This window comes from Canis lupus, chromosome X (assembly GCF_011100685.1).
Source record: "Canis lupus familiaris isolate Mischka breed German Shepherd chromosome X, alternate assembly UU_Cfam_GSD_1.0, whole genome shotgun sequence".
NCBI classification, from domain to species: Eukaryota; Metazoa; Chordata; class Mammalia; order Carnivora; family Canidae; genus Canis; species Canis lupus.
This window is the reverse complement of record NC_049260.1, coordinates 119,179,207-119,204,644: the sequence shown is the minus strand read 5'-3', so window position 1 is coordinate 119,204,644 and position 25,438 is coordinate 119,179,207. Positions and strand designations below refer to the sequence as shown.

The window sequence follows — 25,438 nt, the reverse complement described above, 5'->3', positions numbered from 1 at the left end:
TCAATTAAACCAACAGGGAAAAGCTCAAATAGCTTCTCAATATCAATTAGCAGAATCTGAAATATTTATTTACATTTTCATTCTTGGGCAGCCCAGGTAGCTCAGCGGTTTAGCGCCGCCTTCAGCCCAGGGCGTGATCCTGGAGACCCGGGATCGAGTCCCATGTCGGGCTCCCTGCATGGAGCCTGCTTCTCCATCTGCCTGTGTCTCTGTCTCTCTCTCTCTCATGAATAAATAAAATCTTTTATTTATTTATTTATTTAAAACTTTTTTTAGATTTTATTTATTTATTTATTTATTTATTTATTTATTGAGAGAGAGAGAGAGAGAGAGAGAGAGAATGGCTGGGACACAGGCAGAGGGAGAAGCAGGCTCCATGCAGGGAACCTGAGGTGGGACTCGATCCCCGATCTCCAGGATCACACCCCAGGCTGCAGGCAGCGCTAAACTGCTGCGCCACTGGGGCTGCCCAATAAAATCTTTTAAATAAATAAATAAATAAATAAGTAAAATTTTCATTCTTCGAGTTGTAAACATTAGATATCTGAAAATATATCATAAAAAAGAAAAGATTTGCAAACTGCACAGGTAATCTCAAGAAAGAAAGAAAGGAAAGAAAGGAAAGAAAGGAAAGAAGAAAGAAGAAAGAAGAAAGAAGAAAGAAGAAAGAAGAAAGAAGAAAGAAGAAAGAAGAAAGAAAAGAAAAGAAAAGAAAAGAAAAGAAAAGAAAAGAAAAGAAAAGAAAGAAAGAAAGAAAGAAAGAAAGAAAGAAAGAAAGAAAGAAAGAGAAAGGCAGGCAAAGGAAATCTAAGGACTTTAAAACAGCTTACATGCAAATGTCCCCCATCTGCCACGGCTCCTTGTATGTCTATTTTAAAGTTCTCAGATACATACGTGGTAAAGTATGTTACATGGGCTAACTCTTATTTTTAAAGTTAACCAAGGTTTAAACAGCTGCACTTTTCTCCCAGGACCAGTGCACATGTCCCACCCATCCACCGGGCATTCCCTCCCTCCCCATCTTCCCAGGGAAGGTGGAGAACAGCCCCTCAAGCCCTTCTTTTCCCTTTCTGGAGTGCCAGTCTCTGCGAGGGAGAAGAGACTCTTTGCGTCCCAGCAGCACCAGGCTATACCCCATGGCTGAGCTGACTCCAGGACCTTGAACGAACTGAGGCAGCCAAGAGGAAAGGCTCAGCCCTCTGCCCGGCCCCCAAAGGCTCTGCCCTCCTTCACAGCATCTAGGCCTCATCTCCCTGTCTTAGGGGCTCACTGTTTCCTGGCCAAGCTACCCCCCAACACCCCTTGCTAACAGTCCTAAAACCCCAGGACTAGGAGCCTGGGACAAGGGGAACCTCAGTTCTAGGACTGAACTGGAGACAGAGGTAGCCCTGATGACCAAACCAGGTCTTTGTTTTATAGACCTGCTCCTGCAAACATGGTAGTTTTATACTTTCTGGTCTAGCATAATATAACAGTTCGATATTTTGGATGCATTTTAGATTACATTGGCTTTTGTGGGCTGGCTAGGATCTTAAGCACCCCAAACAACACTGCTTTTATTTAAAAATGCATATCAAACACCTAATTTTTTTAAAACTTAGAACAGAACTCAGTTTGCCTATATTATAGTTCTTATAAAACCCCAGATAGGCAAAGAAAAATAGTCCTTAGTTAATCAAAAGTGAAAAACAAGATATTGCTCCCTGAGGGTAGAGACTGATAGGTTTCATAAAGCAGCATTACCGATATTGGGGATTCCGTGCCCAGACTCCAGTCCCAACTGAGGCTCCCACAATGACCATCAGCTTCCACAGCCATATCGGAGCGAAGACAGCCCAGTAGCTCCACTGAATGATGCCATCCAGACGGAGGGCCAGCAGGACAGAGAATAGCAGGAGACAGGCATAGATGAGGAATTTACTAGGAGAAAAGTAAAATGATTAACGAAGACTCACTTTTACAAATATATGACACCGAAGGGAGAGTACTGACAGCAGTATTTGTGAGCATGCATGGAGTCGCTAGTTCAACAATCATGTACTGGAAGGTTCCCTGTAGTAGGTGCACTGGGTTAGGGGGCTGGGAAGTACACAGAAGGACCAAAATAAGGTCCCTGCTTCCCAGGGCTTCCTGGTGGGTGGGTGGGGTGGTCTACACCAAAACAGAGCAGTACAGTAGGGCCTGTGGTGTGCTGGAACACTGCTCGGGTGCAGTGTGAGAGATCCTAAAAGACCACACCTGGCTTCCTTCTGTCTGGGGGCACCAGGAGGCAGAGAAGTGGTGCCCCTGGAACGGGTTCCAGAAGGTATGTGGGGAGCTGCTGGGCAAGACAGGCCGTGAGATGAGGAAGCATTGCAAACAGAAGGAACCAGACATACCAAGACATGGAGGCTGAAAAAGGCTGACATGTTAGGAGATGATCAAGTTTTGTCACCGACTCATCACTGGATTCTATTTTTAAAAGGGTATGGCACTTTTAATCTGCCGTGTTCAGATACAGTCACATTTTAGTACATGTATCATACTTTCTGTGATTGAACAGAACACACACACACACACACACACACATACACACACACTCACATTTCCCATAAAAGGGGAAGAGGATGTCCTTGAAATATCAATTAGAAATTACACTGTTGAGGAATTCTAGTTCTAGCAAAGTTTCACAAAGTAAGGGGCATGGGGTTTTTCTTCTCACCTTAAATAATAAACTGGACAAAATTTATGAAACAAGAGCTTTCAGATACTGGACAACAAAGGCTGGTCCAGCAAAGGACTGTGATGACAAGAAGGAAGGGAGGAAGGAAGAAAATAAAGGCGGTAAACTTTATTACGGCTCCAGCTTATTGCCTAGAGGCAGTTCCCAGGATGCAGCAAGAAAGTACTTAACTCCCAACCCTACTGATGATTACTTGAAACGTAAATGGTTTACCAGTTAAAAGACAGATTATCAGATTAGGTTAAAAGGCAGGACAACTATATGCTACCTGTAAGAAATCCACTTCATCTACCTATAAAATCACAGACTAAAACTAAAAGGACAGAAAAAGTTATATCAAGAAAGCACTAACCAAAAGGAAGCTGGAGTGACATATTAATATCTGTTCTAGTCTTCTAGTGTTACTCTAACAAACCACCGCAAATGTGGCAGGTTAAAACAATACAAATGTATTATCTCACGGCTGTATGTGTCAGAAGTCCAGAAAGGCTTGGTTGGTTTAGCTGTTCACATGCTTATGAGGCTGAAATCAAGATGTCAGCTGGCTGGACTCTTACCAAGGGATCCTGGGAATAATCTGCTTCCAAGTTCACTCAGGTTGCCGGCAATTTGGTTTCCTGTGGCCGTGGGACTGAGATCGCAGTTTCCTCACTGGCTGTCAGCTGGGGCTGCCCTTGGGTCCCCTAGGTCTCTCTGGTCCCTGCGTATAAGCCTTCACATCTCAAAGCAAGCAACAGCATACAATGAGAATCTTTCTCACGCTTAAAATTCTTCTGGCTTCTCCTTCTGCCATATCGCTCCTGTTTCCGACGACAGTTCTCTGCTTAAGAGCGCATGTGATTAGACAGGGTCCACCTGGATAATCCAGGCTACTATTCCTATCATCAAGTCCATAACTGCAGTAGGCAGAATTCTAAAGATGTTCTCCAAGATTCCTGTCCTCTGCTTATTCAATCAAATACTAATCTAGGTACAACCACAAAAAGACTTTGTAGATAGAATTAAGGTTACTAATCAGGTGGCCTTAAAATAGGGAGATTAGCCCAGATTATCCAGGTGAGCCCAATGTAATCATATGAATCCTTAAAAGCAGAAAAGGGAGGCCTACGAGTGAGTCAGAGAGAGGTAGCAGAAGAGAGAGGAGGCAGAAGGGGAAGTCAGAAAAATTCTAAACATGAGAAGGATTCAACCTGCCTTTGCTGGCTTTGAAGGTGGAGGAAGGGAGCCATGAGCCAATAAATGCAGGCAGATTCTAGAGGTTGAGAATGATTCCTGCTGATCCAGCAAGAAAAATGAACGGGTTCTTAGCCCTATAACTGGAAGAAACTAAATTCTGACAACAACCCAAAAAAATCTGGAAGCAGATTAATCCCCAGAGCCCCAGAAAGGAATGCAGCCCTGCCAACACCCTGATTTTGGCCTTGTTAAACTCTAAGCAAAAAAATCCAACTTAGCTCTGCTCTACCTATACTTCTGAACCACAGAAATGTGAGATAATAAGTTCTGTGTAGTTTTAAGACACCAAATCTGTGGTAATCTGTCATGGAAACAATAGAAACAAATATTACAACCTTAGATACTTCTGCAAAGTCCCCCTTACCATGTAACTTAACAGTCAGAGAGGTTCCAGAGCCTAAAGCCTGGAAATCTTTGGGGGGCCACTTTGCCTGCCACAATATAAAACAAGGTATGTGGGTTTTTTGTTTTGTTTTTAAAGATTTATTTAGTTATTCATGAGAGAGAGAGAGAGAGAGAGAGAGAGAGAGGCAGAGAAGGCAGAGGGAAAAGCAGGCTCCCTGTGTGGAGCCTGATGCGGGACTAGATCTCAGGACCTGGGATCATGCCCCAAGCCAAAAGCAGTCACTCAACCACTGAGCCACCCAGGTGCCCCAAGGTATGTGTTTTTGAACAAGAAATATTACCAGGGACAAATAGGGGCAGTCCATAATGATAAAGAGGTCAATTTGTCAAAGAGGATCCAATAACTGTAAATATTTGTATACCTAGTAACAAAGCTTCATAATACATGTAGAAAATATTAAGGAAAAATGGAAAAATCTACAATTATTATTGGAAATTAACACTTCTTTCTCAATAACTGATAGAACACATAGAGATTACTAAGGATACACAAGTTTGTAATAATCAACCAACATGACCTAATTGATATTGATATAGCATTCCTCCTCCAACAGCATAATACAAAATTCCTTTCAAATGCACATAGAATACTCATCAAGATAGACTGAAATCTGGGTCATAAAACAAGACTCAACAAATTTAAAAGGATCAAAATCGTTCGAAGTAAATCTCTACACACAATGAAATTAAACTAAAAATCAACAACAGAAAGCTATCTGGAAAATTCTCAAAATGCTTGTAAATTAAACAACTTTGTTCTAAATAATCCACAGACAAAAGAAAAAATACACAAGAAGCATTTGAAAAATTCCAGACTAAATGAAAGTGGAAACAAAGTTTACTGACACTTGTGAACTCCAGCTAAAGTGGTACTAAAGGGAACTTTATAGCATCAAATGCTTTCATTGATCTAAAGTCAATGCTCTAAGATGCACTTCAAGAAACTAGGAAGAGGGGCACCTGGGTGGCTCAGTCCTTAGGCGTCTGCCTTCAACTCAGGTCATGATCCCACCAGTCCAGGCCAGTGGGGTTTCCTACTCAGCGGGGAGTCTGCTTCTGCCCTCCCCACACTTGTGCATACAAATGTGCATGCTCTTTCTCTAATAAATAAATAAAATCTTTAAAAAAAAAGAAACTAGGAAGAAAAGGAGATTTTTAAAAGCAGAAGAAAGGAATTCATAAACATAAGTAAAATCAATGAAACTAAAACCTGGTTCTTTGAAAAGATCAAGAAAAATAGTAAACCTATATAGTCAGAGTGATCAGAAGAAAACAGTAGACAAAAATCACCAATATCAGAAATGAAAGCAGGGGCATTACTACAAATCCTACAAACATTACAGGGATTAAAAGGGGATACTAATGAACAAGTTTATTCAAGTAAATTTCTTGGAAGAAAGACATTATCAAAATTTACACAAGAAGAAATATTTTCATATTTCTTCACAGCTATAGGGATAGCTATAGATAAACTAAAATTGTAGTTAAAATCCTTCTCACGAATAAACTGTCAGGCTCTGAAAAAAATCTATCAAATACGTAAAGAAGAAATAGTACCAACTTTTCACAAATTCTTACAGAAAGAGATGAGAGGGGGATAATTCCCAATTTACTTAATGAGGCTAGCATTACCCTGATACCAAAATCTGACCAAGAAAGAAAACTATTCTTCATGAAGATAGATGCAAAAAATAAAAACCTTAAAAATTATCAATCTGAATCCAGCAATATATAAAGAAGATATTACAGTATGACCAAGTGTGGTTTAGTCAGGATTACACGCTTGGTTTAGCATTTGAAACCAATTAATGTAACTCACTGTATTAATAGAATGAAAAAGAAAAAACATGATTATTTCAACAGTTCCAGAAAAAGCACTTGACATAATTCACTACCCACTCAATATAAAAGCTCTGAACAAATTAGGAATAGAAGGGTATCTATGAAAATAATGTTTAATGCTGCAAGACTAAATACTTGCCCTAAAATTAGAAACAAGGCAAGTACCTCTACTTCAATAAATCTATTCAACATTTTACTGGAGGTTCTACCATAACAATAATACAAGAAAAAGAGATAAAAACGATAACGAATTGAAAGGAAGGAGTAAATCTGGTATTTGCAGACAACATGACAATATATGTAGAAAATCCTAGCTAATCTAACAACAAGAAAAAATAAAACCTGCCTCCAAATCATATAAGTGAATTTAACAAAGTTGCAGGATACAAGGTAAATGTACAAAAAATATTATTATATTTCTTTTTTGAATTTTTTTTTAATTTTTATTTATTTATGATAGTCACAGAGAGAGAGAGAGAGGCAGAGACACAGGCAGAGGGAGAAGCAGGCTCCATGCACCGGGAGCCCGACATGGGATTCGATCCAGGGTCTCCCGGATCGGGCCCTGGGCCAAAGGCAGGCGCCAATCCGCTGCGCCACCCAGGGATCCCTTATTATATTTCTTTATGCTAGCAATGAAAAACTGGGACACTGGTTTTTGTTTTTTTTTATAAACTATCATTTACTGAATTGGCATCATGATGACACTAAATTCATATCTTTCAATAGTAACTCTGAATGTGAACGGGCTTAATGACCCCAACAAAAGGCGCAGGGTTTCAGGCTGGATGAAAAAGCAAGACCCATCTATTTGCTGTCTACAAGAGACTCATTTTAGACATAAGGACACCTACAGCCTGAAAATAAAAGGTTGGAGAACCATGTACCATTCAAATGGTCCTCAAGAGAAAGCTTGGATAGCCATTCTTATATCAGATGAACTAAAGTTTATCCTGAAGACTGTAATGAGAGATGAAGAGGGACATGATATCATACTTAAAGGATCTATCCAATAAGAGGACTTAACAATCATCAATATATATGCCCCAAATGCGGAAGCTGCCAAGTATATCAATTAATAACCAAAGTTAAGACTTACTTAGATAATAATATACTTATACTTCATGACTTCAATGTAGCGCTTTCTGCAATCGACAGGTTATCTAAGCACAACATTTCCAAAGAAACGAGAGCTTTAAATGATACACTGGACAAGATGGATTTCACAGATATTTCCAGAACTTTACATCTAAACGCAACTGAATACACATTCTTCTCAAGAGCACATGGAACTTTCTCCAGAATAGACCACATACTGGGTCACAAATCAGGTCTTAACCAATACAAAAGACTGGGATTGTCCCCTGCATATTTTCAGACCATAGTGCTTTGAAATTAGAACTAAACCACAAGAAGAAGTTTGGAAGGATTTCAAACACGTGGAGGTTAAGGACCATCCTGCTAAAAGATGAAAGGGTCAACCAGGAAATTAAGGAAGAATTAAAAAGATTCATGGAAACTAATGAGAATGAAGATACAACCATTCAAATTCTTTGGGACACAGCAAAAGCAGTCTTGAGGGGGAAATACATCACAATACAAGCATCCATTCAAAAACTGGAAAGAAAAAAAAAAACTGGAAAGAACACAAATAGAAAAGCTAACCTTACACCTAAAGGAGCTGGAGAAAAAACAGCAAATAGATCCTACACCCAGCAGAAGAAGAGAGTTAATAAAGATTCGAGCAGAACTCAATGAAATCGAGACTAGAAGAACTGTGGAACAGATCAACAAAACCAGGAGTTGTTTCTTTGAAATAATTAATAAGATAGATAAACTATTAGCCAGCCTTATTAAAAAGAAGAGAGAGAAGACTCAAATTAATAACATCATGAATGAGAAAGGAGATCACTATGAACACCAAGGAAATACAAACGATTTTAAAAACATATTATGAGCAGCTATACGCCAATAAATTAGGCAATCTAGAAGAAATGGACACATTCCTGGAAAGCCACAAACTACCAAAACTGGAACAGGAAGAAATAGAAAACCTGAACAGGCCAATAACCAGGGAGGAAATTGAAGCAATCATCAAAAACCTCCCAAGACACAAAAGTCCAGGGCCAGATGGCTTCCCAGGGGAATTCTCTCAAACGTTTAAAGAAGCAACCGTACCTATTCTACTAAAGCTGTTCAGAAAGATATAAAGAGATGGAGTACTTCCAAACTCATTCTATGAGGCCAGCATCACCTTAATTCCAAAACCAGACAAAGACCCCACCAAAAAGGAGAATTACAGACCAATATCCCTGATGAACATGGATGCAGAAATTCTCAACAAGATACTAGCCAATAGGATCCAACAGTACATTATGAAAATTATTCACCATGAGCAAGTGGGATTTATCCCCCCGGGATGCAAGGCTGGTTCAACACTCGTGAAACAATCAATGTGATTGATCATATCAGCAAGAGAAAAAACAAGAACCATATGATCCTCTCAATAGAGGCAGAGAAGGCAGTTGACAAAATATAGCATCCATTCCTGATCAAAACTCTTTAGTGTAGAGATAGAGGGAACATTCCTCAGCATCATAAAAGCCATCCACAAAAAGCCCATAGCAAATATCATTCTCAATGGGTAAACACTCGGAGCCTTTCCCCTAAGATCAGGAACAAGACAGGGATGTCCACTCTCACCACTGCTATTCAACATAGTACTAGAAATCCTAGCCTCAGCAATCAGACAACAAAAAGACATTAAAGGCATTCGAATTGGCAAAGAAGAAGTCAAACTCTCCCTCTTCGCAGATGACATGATACTCTACATAGAAAACCCAAAAGCCTCCACCTCAAGATTGCTAGAACTCATACAGCAATTTTGCAGTGTGGCAGGATACAAAATCAATGCCCAGAAGTCAGTAGCATTTCTATACACTAACAATGAGACTGAAGAAAGAGAAATTAAAGAGTCAATCCCATTTCCAATTGCACCCAAAAGCATAAGATACCTAGGAATAAACCTAACCAAAGAGGTAAAGGATCTATACCCTAAGAACTACAGAACACTTCTGAAAGAAATTGAGGAGGACACAAAGAGATAGAAAAATATTCCTTGATCATGGATTGGAAGAATTAATATTGTGAAAATGTCAATGTTACTTACCCAGGGCAATTTACACGTTTAATGCAATCCCTATCAAAATACCATGGACTTTCTTCAGAGAGTTGGAACAAATCATCTTAAGGTTTGTGTGGAATGAGAAAAGACCCCGAATAGCCAGGGGAATATTAAAAAAAGAAAACCATAGCTGGGGGTATCACAATGCCAGATTTCAGGTTGTACTGCAAAGCTGTGGTCATCAATACAGTGTGGTACTGGCACAAAAACAGACACATAGATCAATGGAACAGAATAGAGAATCCAGAAGTGGACCCTCATCTTTATGGTCAACTAATATTCAACAAAGGAGGAAAGACTCTCCATTGGACAAAAGACAGTCTCTTCAATAAATGGTGCTGGGAAAATTGGACATCCACCTGCAGAAGAATGAAACTAGACCATTCTCTTACATCATACACAATGATAAACTCAAAATGGAAGAAATATCTTAATATGAGACAAGATTCCATCAAAATCCTAGAGGAGAGCACAGGCAACACCCTTTTTGAACTTGGCCACAGTAACTTCTTGCAAGATACATCCAAACTATCATTCACTACAACTTTCCTAAAAATCTAAAACTATTCTAAAATTAAAAGTTCATGAAGACTGCCATTTAAAAACATCATCAAAATATGAAATACTGAAATAAATGTTAACAAAAGATGTGCAAGACCTGTACACTGAAACCTACCAAACACTATTAAAGATCTAAACCAATGAAGAGTTACCATGTTTATAGATTAGAAAATTTGGTATTGTTAAGATTTACATACTCTGTGTATTAATTTCCTATGGTTCCTATAACAAATTACCACCAACTTGGTGGCTTAAAACAATAGATGCTTATTCTCTTATAGTTTTGGAGGCCAGAAGTCCAAATGAAGTATAAACTCAAGTAAAAACCTCAAAAAATATACATGGTAACACTTATAATGAGATTTCCAAATCTCCTTTAATACATACAGTAACAATTATAATGGTAACAATTAAAAAAAACTAGTGGGAAGACCATCAGATTTGGAAAGGTTGCTATCTAGAATATAATATACTGCCTTTTTGTGTCACAATATTCTCATCTATAAAATCAGAGTAACATGTACCTCACAAGGTGGTTGTAAGTTAAAGATAATGAATACAAAAAATGCTTTGTGTAAAGCACTACATTAGTGGTTCTCAAAAATTTTTGTATCAGGATTCCTTTACACTCTTAAAAATTACTGAGGAACCCAAAAGCTTTGTTTATATGGGTCATATCTATTGTTATTCACTGTATAAGATTTTAAAATGGTTATTTTTGAAATATTTATTAGTTCACTTAAAAATAATAGTCATTATATATTAACACAAGTAACATAATTTTAATGAGAAAAAACATTTTTCACAATTTTTTATAGTTTTGAAAATTTTTTATTTTTTATTTTTTATTATTTTTTATTTTTTTAAATGTTAGGGAGTATCCCCCTTTATTTTTTATTTATTTATTTATTTATTTATATTTATGATAGTCACAGAGAGAGAGAGAGAGAGAGGCAGAGACACAGGCAGAGGGAGAAGCAGGCTCCATGCACCGGGATCCTGATGTGGGACTCGATCCCGGGCTCCAGGATTGCGCCCTGGGCCAAAGGCAGGCGCTAAACCACTGCGCCACCCAGGGATCCCTAGTTTTGAAAATTTTTTAAATGTCTGGCTTCATAAAAGACACCTAGATTTTAATATCTACATCGTGCATTCATTCTATTGCAATATGTTGTTTTGATTTGAGCATATGAAGGAAATCTGGCTTCACAGAGATTTGTAGTTAGAAAAGAACTGAGTATTTTAATAGCTCTTTCATATAATGGTGGATATTCTTCTTTGACAGAATACTAAAAGTCAACCAGTGGTACTTTCCTGAAGGTTAACTGTGATGTGGAATCTGAAACCCTATCAATGAACTTTTTGTTGTCCACTACATTAAAATCCATGGGTCTCTTGCACTTAGAATGAATGTTTTATCCCTGCATTAATTATAATACCATGTGGGTTGATTGAAAAATATTAGTTCACTGAGTAATAAAAATTTTTCACATGTTGACTCATTTCACTATACAAAGGCAAAAAAATCACAGTAGTTATTATCACAACCCATTTTATAAGAAATATGTTAAGTAATGGGAGGCTGTCAAATTCATGGGTAGATAAAACTTTTCAATAACTCTTTTTTTATAAGATTTTATCCATTCATTCATGAGAGACACAGAGAAGCAGAGACACAGGCAGAGGGAGAAGCAGGATCTCTGCAGGGAGCCCAATGCAGGACCCAATTGCAGGACCCCAGGATCACGATTGGAGCCGAAGGCAGACGCTCAACCACTGAGCCACCCAGGCTTCCCAAAACTTCTAAAAAATTCAGATTTTCCCTTGAAAGCTCCAATTTTACAGTTTACAAAAACACCATCAGTTGTTTTCCTTGTTGAAAATACTGAAGGCACTCCAACAACTGTTGTTTGAATTTTAAATTAGGTTTGTGTTTATTGTGTATCAGTGCTGTTATTTCCAAGCTACAAGTTCACTTGGATTTTCAGGGAAAATGTCTGCCAAATGCCCTAATACAAATAGCCATAGTCCTGTTAGTTGTTCTCCCAGGTAAAAATGGGTGTTCCATGAAAAAAGGCAGCTTGTAGCCCAGGCACATAAGTGGGTTTTCTGTTGTTGTAAGTTATCTCTACACCCAACATGGGGCTTGAACTTACAACCTTGAGATCAAGAGTTGCAGACTCTACTGACTATGCCAACCAGGCACCCCCACAAATGTTTTCCCTTGAGTCAACCACTGTACTTCAGTATACAGCAGACAGATTTTTTGCATTCTTCCTATTTTGTCACACAGAATATTAGGCAGATGTTTGCTCAAAGGTCAATATTTAATGAGACTGGTATTTTTTTATACTTTATTAAGGACATCCTTATGTGAACTGGCTTTAAAAAAAAAAAAAACTGCAAGCAGACCGCAGTGAAGAATCCAATGACTATTAGCATGGTTTCCTGTCACCAGCTTGATTCATGCTCAGGTGCCAGCAGTTTATCCAGCACTGCTTTTGTACCATAAGTGCAAATGTCAACACAGACAGAGGCACAGAACATCCTAGTATTATGAAAACAGCTGCGGGGCAGCCTAAGGTGGCTCAGCGGTTTAGCGCTGCCTTCAGCCTGGGGCATGATCCTGGAGACCCGGTATGGATCCCACATCGGGCTCCCTGCATGGAGCCTGCTTCTCCCCCTGCCTGTGTCTCTGCCTCTCTCTGCCTCTCTCCCCCTCCCTCCCTCTCTCTCTCTCTCTCACATAAATAATAAAATCTTAAAAAAAAAACAGCTATGGCCTTGCAGAAAGGTTCTCAAGCCCCACCCCCAAGGGGAGTCTGTGAAAAATGGTTTGATAACTGCTGCACTAAATATATGTTAGTTATGATTATTAATTCTCAAACCAAGTGAGGCTCTTTGTGAGGTGCTACAAAGCCAAAGAGAGCTACCACTGAAAGCTGCCAAGGTAAGAATGACCTCACCACTAGCCTCTAAAGAAGAAATAGGCTTGAGGGGGACTCACAAGCTAATGGAAATGGAGTTATCACCACAGAGAAGGAATCAGCAGAAGCGACTTTTTCTCTCTGAAAGCACAAGGGAGATATAGTGGAAAAAACTAGAAAACCAGACTAATTTGTCAACCAAAGCCTATGGCTACACATACCATTACCAGAAACAATGGATGGACTTGAAAACAGACTTTTAGAAAAGATAAGTGAATGAGAACATTAACAAATGCAAGGACAATGGTAAACATAGGATTCATAGGTAAATTAAATAATACATAGAGGTAAAATTTTTCTAAAGAATTTTCAAACTATAAACAAAAAATAGATGAGATACTGGGAGAGTAAACCCTCCGAGTTAAACTCATGATCTTCCCTGAAAGAGGTTTCTTTTAATTTAATTGAAGAAAATAGTAGGAATTTATGAGAATAGAAGTACCAAAATGTTTAAAATGTTGGGAAACTGATTACTTCATAGTTTTTGATGTAGTTTAGGGAAATTATGGGACGCCTGGGTGGGTCCTCGGATGAGCATCTGCCTTTGGCTCAGGGCATGATCCCAGCCCAGGGACTGCGTTCCATATCGGGCTCCTCACAGGAAGCCTGCTTTTCCTTCTGCCTATGTCTCTGCCTCTGTCTCTGTGTCTCTCATAAATAAATAAATAAAATCTTTAAAAATTTTTAAAGGAAATTAAGAGCTCTGGGTCTATTACATGAAAAATGAAAAGCAGAAACAAGATGAACTTACAAGAGGACAAATAATAATACAAAAATATAATTCCTACTTCAAATACTGGGGTTGAAAAATACAAATAGGATGAAACGTTCTTTTTTTTTTTTTAAAGATTTAGTTATTTATGATAGACACAGATAGAGAGAGAGAGGCAGAGACACAGGCAGAGGGAGAAGCAGGCTCCATGCCAAGAGCCCGATGCGGGACTCGATCCCGGGACTACAGGATCACACCCTGGGCCAAAGGCAGGCGCTGAACCACTGAGCCACCCAGGGATCCCCGGATGAAACATTCTTATACTACTCACCTATTACTATCAAAATTACCACCAACATAATGACTTTAAAAAGTATAAATTTATTATCTTTACTGTCCCAGACATCAAATGTCTGAAATGGTTCTCTCACTGGGCTAAAATCAAGTGCCACCAGAGCTGTGATCCTTTCAGAGTCTCTAGGAGAAGATAGTTTCCCTGCCTGACCAGCTGCCAGATGCTGCCTTGTAGCCCCTTGGCTCATGGCCCCTTCCTCCAGTTTCAAAGCCAGTGGGGGAGAGTTCAGTCCTCCTTACATCGACTCACTCTGACCTCTTCTGCCTCCCTCTTCTACATTTAAGACCTGTGATTATTGGCCTTGCCAGGGAATCCAGAATAATCTCCCTATTTTCAAGGCAGCTGATTAGCAACCTTAATTCCATCTGCTACATTAATTCCTCTTTGCTATATAATGGAATATATTCCCAGGTTCCTAGAATTAGGATGTGTGTATATTTGGGGGGGGGCATTATTCTGCCTATCATAGACCTATAATAAGAAAGTTCACTTACTGGATTAAAAAACTAAATCTGTTGCATTCAAGAGTCACATTTGCAACTGATTTCAAAAGTCAAACCAACTGCAAGAAAGGAGATGACAGGGGATCCCTGGGTGGCGCAGTGGTTTGGCGCCTGCCTTTGGCCCAGGGCGCGATCCTGGAGACCCGGGATCGAATCCCACATCAGGCTCCCGGTGCATGGAGCCTGCTTCTCCCTCTGCCTGTGTCTCTGCCTCTCTCTCTCTGTGACTATCATAAATAAAATTAAAAAAAAAAAAAAAAAGAAAGGAGATGACAAAGTTTATCATGTCTGGGTGAGGGTAAGAGCAGCAGTCTATTAGTAATCTGGTAGATTTCAAAGATAAATTATTAAAATGTTAAAATGACTAATAATGAAAATGTAAACAATGAAAACCTATCAATATGGCCATAGACTATGACACTAATCTGACCATTTTTCTTTTAATAATATACATAGATATTTTCATTGTGGGCTTCTACATGCTACTATTTATTAAATAATCACAGATAAAGTTGACAAAATTCCTAAGGAAACTATGGAAATGAACACTAGAGTACATAAAAATAGCATGATTCTCTCTACAGAGAGTGTCAAGTAGCAGGAAAAAAATTAGGCTTTCTTTACATACACACAGATTTTTGCAGATGGGGGACAAAAAGGATCATGAGGCACTGACACACAATAAACACAAATCTAAGGAGGGCAGATGTAACAAGTACTGTGCGTTACATGCAACTGATGAATCACTAAATTCTACCCCTGAAACTAATAATACACTACATGTTAACTACAATTTAAGTAAAATCTTTCAAAGATAAAATAAAATTTAAAAAACCGTTTGAGGGGATCCCTGGGTGACTCAGCACTTTAGCGCATGCCTTCGGCCCAGGGTGCGATCCTGGAGTCCCAGGATCGAGTCCCACATCGGGCTCCCAGTATGGAGTCTGCTTCTCCCTCTGCCTGTGTCTCTGCCTCTCTCTCTCTCTATGTCTATCATAAATAATAAAATCTTTAAAAAAAACTGTTTGAGTGCTTTCAACGTATGGAATGTATAAAAATGAAAAAGGAAGTCTCTGCCCAGAAGTTAGCTCACAGACTAATAGGAACAGAGGGAGGAGATAAGATTTTTTGAAGTATTAAACAGTTTTGCTGTATCCCAGGGGACTGGAACACTCAGAGTAAATTCTGTAAATCTTGCGGGGGGGTGGGGGGAGGCGCAGGAAGCTAGGCAACCAGGAGGTAAGGCACCAGAGGAAATAAGGGGAAAGTATGCTAGGGTAACGAGGTAGAGGGATTTGGATACTAAGGTAAAGTCCTTGGAATTTATTAATAGGCAATGGGGAGACCCTGAAGATTTTCTGAACAGAAAAAAAGGCACAGAACAATGTGTAAGGTAGATTGTAACTGGCAGAGATTGGAAGCAGAAATTCTACACAATTCATAATAAACTGACAACAATAGACTGAATGTTGCCTAACCATATGGATCTTTTTCAATGTCCACTTGTGAAGCAGTGCAGCAGAGCCAAAGAGATTATTTGTGCAGCTCTGTTTGAATTGTCAGTTCTTCATGAGCAAAATGCAGACAATACTATCTCTAACAGGCAGTGCTGAGGTAAGAATTAAATAACCTATCAGAAAGCACCTATTGCAAGGTCTGGCACCTAGCAGGTAAGAGCCAATAAATGCTTGTTTCCTTCCTTAAGTAATGACTAAATCCACGATGAAACTGAACACTATTGGAGAATATTTAAAATACTACTAAAACATTAAAACATCTGGGCTGCTGCCAAAGCAAGGTTCAGAGAAAACATAACCACTCCCAAAGTAGAACTAAAAGCAAAAAAGAAAAGAAAAAAAGAGGCAAAGGGAAAACTAATGAACTAAGTCTTTATCTAAGAAATTTAGGGAGGGGAAAAAACCCAAAGGAGCCAAAATATGGAAATAGTAAAACTAAAAGCAGAAATACAGATACAAAAGTGAACCAATCAGTAACACCAACAGCTGGTTCTTTGAAAAAAATGAACTACAAAGTTGGTCAAATAACATACAAAGTTGGTCAAATAACATACTCAGAAATTTTAGAAGATGTAATTTATACACACATTTGTAATTGGGGAAGAAGGTATGTCAACTATACCAACACATTTGACAGCCAAGTTAAAAAGATGACTGCATATCCAATAGGGAATTCCAAACCTCACTGGTGAGCAGAGAATGTGATGCAGTAATAACACAATGACCAGAAAATTTATTTAACAAAAAAGTCAGTCAAAGCCTAAACTACTTTGAGTCACTTTTCAAGAAACATTTAGACCGGAGTCCAAGTATAAAAATAGATTTTGCTTAATTCTCCACAAACCAGCAAATGGAAGTTCCGCTGGATATTGTGGCATAAACCACTACTTCCTAGATTTCACTTTTCCAATTATACCTTTACAGTGGATGTCTTCCACTCTATAAATCTGCCATGCTAGTACACAATCACTATGGAGCGTTACAGGGGTCAAACTACAAAGCTAGTATCCTCTCTGAAATGTATACGGAGCTTTCTGCTTGAGGCTCAAATTCTCTCTCTCCCCACTTTGTAGGGAAAATAAAGGGATGGAGGGAGGGAAAGGTAGGAAAGAGATGACTCTGAGTGTCAAAGTTCCAATATCTGTTTTCTGCAAATCAAAAGAATGCAGATGGACTCATTTTAGATCCATCAGTCTTTTCCAGTTACATGCAGCAGGCATACACACATGCACATGCATACACATGTACACACAAACGCATGCATGCACACACACTTTGGGTGACACATCCCTGTGGATGCCTGTCTACTACTTCAGAGAATGGCTCCAACTGACAAACTGCTGACACTCTCCCAAACTGTTAAAGGGACTGTATCTCTTACACTGAGCAGAACCTTACTGACAAAATTTAAATTCTCTTAGTGCCAATTTTAATTGGTTTCATTAAGATGAAAAATGTTTAAAAGCATATAACCATAAGATGTAAGAAAGCACAAAAGCCCAATAAAAACAAGTCACTCTTAAGGAGAACTAGAATGAGGCCAGACTGGAAGTTTATCAGCTATGCAATCATGTGTGTGTGTGTGGGGGGGGGATTCACTCTCCCTAAGCCTATCTCCTCCTGGATTTGCTCACATATTAATTCACTAAGATTGGGGGATGTGGAAGCCTTGTGTAAATGATCGATTTTACCTATGTTTTGCTGCCAGGAGTATTCTAAAAGAGAAAAGTTGTAACAATCCCACTTAGCAATTGTTTTTCTCCCTACTAGGCCATAGCTGACAAAATAAGAATCATTAGATATAAGGAGCCTATCTCAATTCAAGGCTTGCATCTTGAATTCTAGTACAGGTACAACCTATGATCAGGCAAGGCAACTGGAAACCTCAAGCTCAGTATTGGGAGGCTTAACTCCTAGAGTCCTAGGAAACCATCTAAAACTCCTCCCACCCACTGTCTCTCCCCTATAACAGAGTCTCCGATGGTACATGTCTATTTGTACTCAACATCCACTCATTCAGCGCATTTATTGAATGCCTCAACATCCTGGACTTCAAAGAGCTCACAGCCAAGAAAAACATGTGATATGTGTGTAATTATCAAGTAATGGGAATGATATTTTTAAAACCAGAAATTATGCATTCAAATGGGACTTGTCGCCTTTAAACAGTCCCCCTGGGAGGCAATGAGCTAATTCCACTTCATTGTTCAAACCACCTTTAGAGCTTTCCTCCTGGAATTGCCTTAAGAACCTGCAGTCTCTTCTTTTGAATACCCTCAATGGTGCCAACTCTTCACTGAGAGCGAATTCAATTTTTGGAAATGGCCAAAAGTCAGTCAGAGCCAAGTTTAATGAGTAAGATGCATGATCAAACTAGGTGGCACTATTTTCGTTCAAAAATGATCCATGATTATTAAGCAATGAGACAGATTTCCTTATATGATTTGTAATCTGACTCTGAAGGAAATTTCAGATGAGTAACAAGGAATATGAATAGTGGAATTGGTAGATACATATTTCTTTTTCCTAAGTAACTTCTTAGAGGAATAATATTCATTTGGATGTGTAAGCTTAGATATAAGTTTTGCTTTGTGTAATCACAATTCATAAATAGAAGGTTCCTTGGGATGTTGGACCCATTGTGTCATGGGCAGGCCTGTCACTAAATTAGAGAGGTCGCATGGCACGCAGGAATGAGCACAGGCTTCAGAAGATCAACTGACTCACGTCAGAATCCTGGCCTGGCCCCTTGCTGCCTGTGTGACTTCAGGGATGTCGCAAGGTCTCTAAGACTCTGCAAAACAAGGCTGATCATCTAACTTGCAGAGTTGTTGCAAAGATGTGAGATAATGCCCAACCCATGCTAGGTGCCCCATAAGTCACACTGATGATTAATAATAACCTCAGCATAATTGAGAGGTTTTCCTTACTCTAGGTGGCTTGCGATGACAGAACAACAGGTAAACAAACAGAAATTTGGGTGGTGGGTGAGTAGGTCATGAAAAGAACCAATATACGCTCACTACCTTTGGGTCTGGAGCCAGCTTTAAAACAAAAAAAGTAATATGTAAATAATATTTGCAGTAATCATTATTAATACCACATGTACTATTTTTAAATCATAGGACATGTGCCACCTGCAATGCTGCCACCACACTGACATTTCGTCTGAGCATACCAGGCCCTCTCAGGAACCCTGTGCCTCTACATCCTCTGTCCCTCCTAACATGCCTGCCCTCTTGTCTGACAAAACCCTACAATTATACCCTCCAAGATCACATCATGGAACCTTCCTTGACTGTTCTGCCAGAACTGGTGGCTCTACCCCTCGTGCTTCCACAGCATTTGGTTCCCATCTCTGGAATGCCTGTTTCTGTGGTGAATTTTAACTTCTCTTCCAATTTCTGCTTCTACTGCCAGGTTTGAGCATGGAGAGGAATTGTTTCTGTACTTAGAAACACCTAGAGCATCTCTTGGCACACAGTAGGAACTTGGGAGATGTTTGATGAATGCTTTAAATATAAATATTTTATAAATGACTGGTAAAGGCCAGGTAGCTACCTTTTGTTAACAGTTACCAGAAATCACATCCATTTTTCCTAAATTCAAAGAAGAGACAAGATAACTTACACAGACAACAGAATGGATTTAGAAGTTGTGGCATATGGAAACTTCTAAACACTACTGACCTCCTTAGTACTCCGTGCTCCCATGAGCAGCATCCCTCAGCTTTCATCCCAGACCAGGACACCTGTGGGATGCACCACACTGTCAGGAGTTCACTGCAGATGATTCAGAAGGCCTAGCAGAGTTCTCACAGCCTTCCAGCACTGCCGGGCTACCATGGCTAAAAGGCCTTCTCCAAGCCAGCAACTCCAGCAAGTTAGCAGAAAATATCAAGGCTCCATAGTGTGGCCAGGGTGCTGGCTTAATGCCACCTACTCCCAGATCCCCACCTCCTACAAGCACCTCAGAATCAGTCTGCCAATTCTGTACACTACTGATAGTCTCCTATTCAATGAAGAAGGCTCCCTCACTGTTATGTTAGAAAGCATCAGGCATTCAGAGAAGGACTTGGTGGGTCCAGTGTGCCTGTTTCAGCGAGTCTTAACCTGTATAACTAAAAAGAAGTCCATGATCAACCAGTTCTGTGCCAGATGGAAATAGGCAGAGGGTCAGCTGGCAGCCTTGTGCATCTGAGCGCTGACATTTGTGAATCATTGTCCGTTACTGCAGTTTTCCAGAGCCCTGGCAATACAGCAGTGGGTTCAGACTCATCAAGATCAAAAGACTGGAAAGGAGATTTGGAGCCATGGCCCATGCCCTGGAACCCACAAAACCATGACAGTGACTATTTTTGTGACACACATAATCCACAGAGTAAAGGCAGCCACGTTCTGCCTTAGCGTCACGGTCTTTCCTGTCTCTCTAATGGAATGACTGCATTCTGAAGGAGGGCAGAATACGAGAAGAAAGAGAACCAAGCCACAGACCACCAGAAAAGCCATGATTGGAAGAAGCTGTTTTAGATTTCTCCTATAGGCTCTGGAGAGTCATCCATCCATTTTGTAAATATTTACTGAGTCAGGTGCTATTCCAGGTATGCAGGATAACATAATGGACAGAAATCATGGCCATGGTCCCATGAAGCTTATAGTTTAGTAGGGGAGAAAGGCACTAATCAAATAAGCACACAAATATAAGGGTACAAATAACTGCTATGATGGAAGAATTCAGCATACTACAGAGACTGTATAAACAAATATCAGTGGACTTATTAAGTCAGAAAGGCTTCCCTCAGCAAGTAACAAGTGAGCTAAGTTCTCAAGGATAAATAAGAATTAACTAGATCAGGAGGAGAGGAGAGGGAAACATTCCTGGCAAAGAGAACAGCATGTGCCAATGTCCTGGGGTTTCTACCCAGGGGGATGTTGAACTGGCTCCAAATCAGATGCAGGGAGAAAGGCAGCAGCACCAAGGTTAGAGACCCTGGCACAAGGTATTTTCCTGTCTACGCCCCCTTGGTTTGCACTCTAGTTGTCTAGAAGGACCTCCTCCGCATGGAACAAGACTAAAGAACAATGTCAAAAACTAGGTGTGCCCCCAAGGCATGACACAACAGACCTTCCAATATTACCTGGCCACTGTCCTAGCAGTCACCACTGGGAGGCAACAGGAATGACACAACAGACCTGCCAGTATTACCTGGCCACTGTCTTAGCAGTCACCACTGGGAGGCAACAGGACTCCCACTGAAGCAACACTGTATCAGGAAAATGATGCCCTATAAAAGGTCTATAAACTTAGAGATACATTTCAATCCCAGTAGAATTAAAGTGTTGGTAAATATATTGATGATTACTATAAATCCTTTTAGATAGCTAATATTTCATTGTAATTTTCATACACCAATTTTTGGGGGTGGTGAAGGGGCTGCAGGAAAAGAAAGTGGTGAAGGATGTTATCTTTGCAGCACTATTGTGCTTTGGCAACTGTCAGCTAGTTAGAACACCTGAGGCAGTTCTTGGGTTCTGAATTATCTGTCACCTTGCAAAATAGTGCTGGAGCTATCTATTTGTAAAGCACTTTGCAATCAATCATTAATTTGGCTTCCCATCCTGCTGAGATTATACTCATTGTACAGATAAAGCAGATAAGCAAGTGGCCCAAGGATACAAAACAATTCAGATTTTACTTATCTTTCTTACCACCCTCACCAAACAATGTAGACACACAAGGCCCTTCCAGCTCCAGCCCCAGTTCTGCTACCCTGTAGATCAATCTTCAGCCCTAGGAGCAGCAGAGGGAGGTGCTGCAGTCCTTCTCCCTCACTTTCTCTCAACACGCTCCTCTATGCAAAATGCCTTTGAGGCCAACAATGATAATGACTACACTGTGATAGGGACATTGGCACTCCAGACTGGAATATGAACTCAGTAGTGCTCAAAGACGTATAAGAGCACCTAGGAAGTCACAATGGCTTGTAGTTTAAAATGTCACTGTCCCCAGGGAGTCTGCACTCCTAACAGTCTCTCCCAAGACTTCCCTTCATCCCCCACAAGCAACCCAGGCAGTGGTCTCCTCAGGGCTCCCACAGTGCAACACTGCACAGTGCTGTAAATCATCGATTTACATATTCTACTCCATCCCTAAACTGGGACCTCCCAGAATCTGAAGCACATGGCATGGGACCTAGCGTACAAAAGGCTGATTGAGGGCACAGCTTCGCACCAGCAAATAAGGGAAACAGGTATTTCTTCACAGACTGGTGGATTTGGAAGATCAATTAGGCCAACTCCTTATTCTTCAGATGAGGAGAGAATATGTAACCCAGTCACATGGGGCCTGGTCTTCAATCCAGGTCTTTTGGCTCAGTTTAGTTCCACAAACATTTTATAAGGGCCTGCTCTGTTTCAGATGCCGCCGCCACCGTGGGAGGTGCTGGGAATAGTGAGATATGCAGGAGATGGGTCTCAGCTTCAGGGAGCGCACAGCCTGGGGGAGGGAACAGAGTTACAGAACACTTGGGCAAGTGCAAGGACAGGCGCTGGATTCCTTCCTCAGTCAGTGTTCTCTCCACATAGTCCACTGGATATTCCCCAGCTGGGAAGCAGGACGGCAATATCTACTTCCTGCAAATAAACTTACAGTGAAGACTGATGAGAAACGGCGCACGGAAAATCGTCAGGTTCACCCCCAGAGGCATTATGTAAGGTATTGCCATACCCTGATACCGACTCCAAGGATTCAACGTCGTTTCAGATATCACCCGACAAAGCAGCAAAACAAGCGAGGGGTGGGCATACATGCAAAGAAAACCTCAAGGGCTCAGAGAAACTGGAGGAAACAGTTGGGGGGGGGCAGTAGGGGTGTTGGGTCAAGCGACAGGGCCCCGGCGCGTGGAACCGAGGGCAGGCAGCGGGGTGCGGGAAGAGGGGACGCCAGGGGAGCGTTGGGCCAGCAGCGAGGGTGGGCTGGCCAAGAGGAACCCGGCTCCCGCGGGGCCGAGGCCCGGGGTGGGGTGGGGTGGGGTGGGGGCGCTGAAGGCACCGGGCGCGGGAACGGGAAGTGCTGCCCGGAGCGCCGCTCGCACCGCGGGGAGCTACCCCGCCGCCCGCCGCAGCCTCACGGCCGCCGCGCCTCCCCAGCAGCGCCTCACCTCGGGTTGAAGTCCTGGAAGAGGCCCCTCAGGTTCATGGCGGAGAACTTCGCCGCGGCGGCCTCCTCCTCCCCCCTCCCCCCGCGCCGCGCAGCCTGCGCGTTACAGCGGGTTCATAGTGCCAGCGCGAGCCGTGTCCCCGCTGCCGCCGCCGCCGCCGCCGCCGCCTTCACCACCTTCGTCGCCGTCACCACCTTAGTCGCCGCCGCCGCCCGGAGAAACCTGAGCCACCGCCCCCCGCCCCTCCTTCCGGGCTTCCGTACGGCGGCGGCGCATGCGCCCAGCCCCGCCCCGTCGGCCGGGAAAGCGCCGCGAGCGAGCCTCGTGCGACGCCGCCCTCACAACTGGCGGCATGCGGCCCCGGGTTCGTGCGGGGGACGTGGAGGCTATGAGAGGCGGGGAGCCCGGGTGAGGCGGCTCGGTCCAGGCCTGCGGGAAAGGAGCGCACCACCCGGAAAGGTCTTCGCAGGCACCTGTCACCTTAGCCCGCGCTGCCTTCCGGAGATTTCCCCTGAGACTCGCGGTGGGGCTGGGGGAGTTGTGGCCACGGGGACTCGTTGCGCTTTGGCGATCTTACCCCAGGCTTCACGTGTCCTGTCGGTGACTCCCAAGTCTGCATCTCAACTTCCCTCCCAAGGCCCAGACCAGCATATGGCCACATGCTGCTGGGAAGTCCCACACTCCGGTTACCCTGTGCCACAGTCATCTTTCCTCCCAACCGCCTTCTCCTCCTGGGCTGCCCTCTCTGTTGGCAGCAGACCTATTCATGGGGGCATGTCACACTGGGGATCGGGTAGTCATCCTCCCATTTACTAACCTAGTTAGAGACTCCTTGGTCCCTGCCTAAGCTTTGTGGTCACTTCCCACCTGGACTCTTCCTCCACTCTTGGTCATCCTATTTATAACTGCTAGCTTCATCTCCCTTAGACAAGTCAACATCTTTACGCCTCAATTTTTCTTCTCTGCAAAATGGAGATGATAAAACCAACTTCCTAAACTTTGATGGCATAGCATGCATAGCACTGCTTGGCTCACGCCAGTTGCTCAGGGAGTGCTGTTACTCTCCAGCGCTCTTCCCAGGCCCTACCTCCTCAAAGAGTCTATTTACTTTTGGAATTCGAGAGCTGGACAAGTTCACAGCAGGTGACCTACTCTACCTTCTTCACTTCCTGCTTATTTAAGACTTTCCATGAGCACAGCAATACCTTACACATTAGTCTAGCATCATTATGGATAATAGTTGTACTTTGTTACAATAACAGAGTTTCATGAATGGCAATTTTTATATGGGTTAGCCCTGGGGGCAGCTTGAGAAGATCACAGTTATTATGATAGTCATACCTTGTCATGATGTATCATCTTTCTTCTGAGAAACTGAAAACATTTCACAAGTGGTAATTAGGCTTCCCAAACCCACTGGAGAATGGATATTACCACAGGAGCTGCTTTTAAGGATGAGTAACCTGAATCAGGTTTGTCAGCTGCTGAAGCACCAGAAACCAGTCCCAGGCTTTTTGGTCCAGCTTCCTTGCCCATCCTCTGGGTACAGTCTAGTGTCTACCCCTGAGGAGGTTCTCAGTGAACATTTAAATACAGAAGAGAAAGCTGAGGCACAGAGAGGTTTGTATGGTGTGCCTTGGGCTACCCAGCTAGTACAGGCAAGTGGGAGGCGGCTGGAACTGCAGCCCGCACTCTGCAATGAAGTACTTGCCAACACCATCTTAATTACCAGTGACCTACCATAAACAGGCATTAAGATGGTTTGTGCTAAGATGCTTTAACAACAGCTACTCTTGCCCTTTCAAAAACTTCACCGACCGAGACCAAGTAGGCTGCTCAGAGGCCAGAGTCTTGAGGGCAGGCACTACTTTGGTAAGGTCCCAGGGAGTCCCAGAGCTGATGCACAGCTCTGCAGCTCACAGTCCCCCAGACATGACCAGATATGAGGGCTGCCCGGCCTGAGGAACAGAACACTAATGCACAAACCAATTGTTGTAATCTTTTGCTCTGATGAGCCAAATTGCTGAGGGGAGCTTATAGGCCTGTCCATGGGAACATAAGGGAAGCATTGAACTATTCCAAGGCCTCACATCACCAATCCTCACGAAGTGGATGTATCTGGACTGCCTTCAGTTCACAGGAGGCCCAGCCCTGTACTCTACTGGTGCACTCATGGAAATAAAAATCAGAATATCCAGGTGTCCCTCTTGTCCTCTCTCTGGCAAGTGCAAAAGACCCTGCTGCCAATGTACTGC

General features: G+C 41.9%; 1 protein-coding gene across 3 annotated transcripts in view; it reads right to left on the bottom strand.

The window, feature by feature from the left end:
* The window catches only part of TMEM185A (transmembrane protein 185A), a 35,784-nt gene extending 12,361 nt beyond the window's left edge, over positions 1-23,423 (bottom strand). The window contains exons 1-2 of one of the 3 annotated variants that reach the window (XM_038588508.1): positions 23,184-23,423; positions 1,744-1,920 (exon numbers count right to left, since the gene is read on the bottom strand). In XM_038588508.1, the coding sequence (XP_038444436.1) occupies positions 1,744-1,920; positions 23,184-23,221 (215 nt within the window). In that variant the 5' untranslated portion in view covers positions 23,222-23,423. Of the gene's footprint in view, positions 1-1,743; positions 1,921-19,713; positions 19,776-22,255; positions 22,497-23,183 lie in introns of those variants that run through there. The other 2 variants (XM_038588509.1, XM_038588507.1) reach the window with 2 other exon arrangements.
* Positions 23,424-25,438: the final 2,015 nt, after the last annotated feature.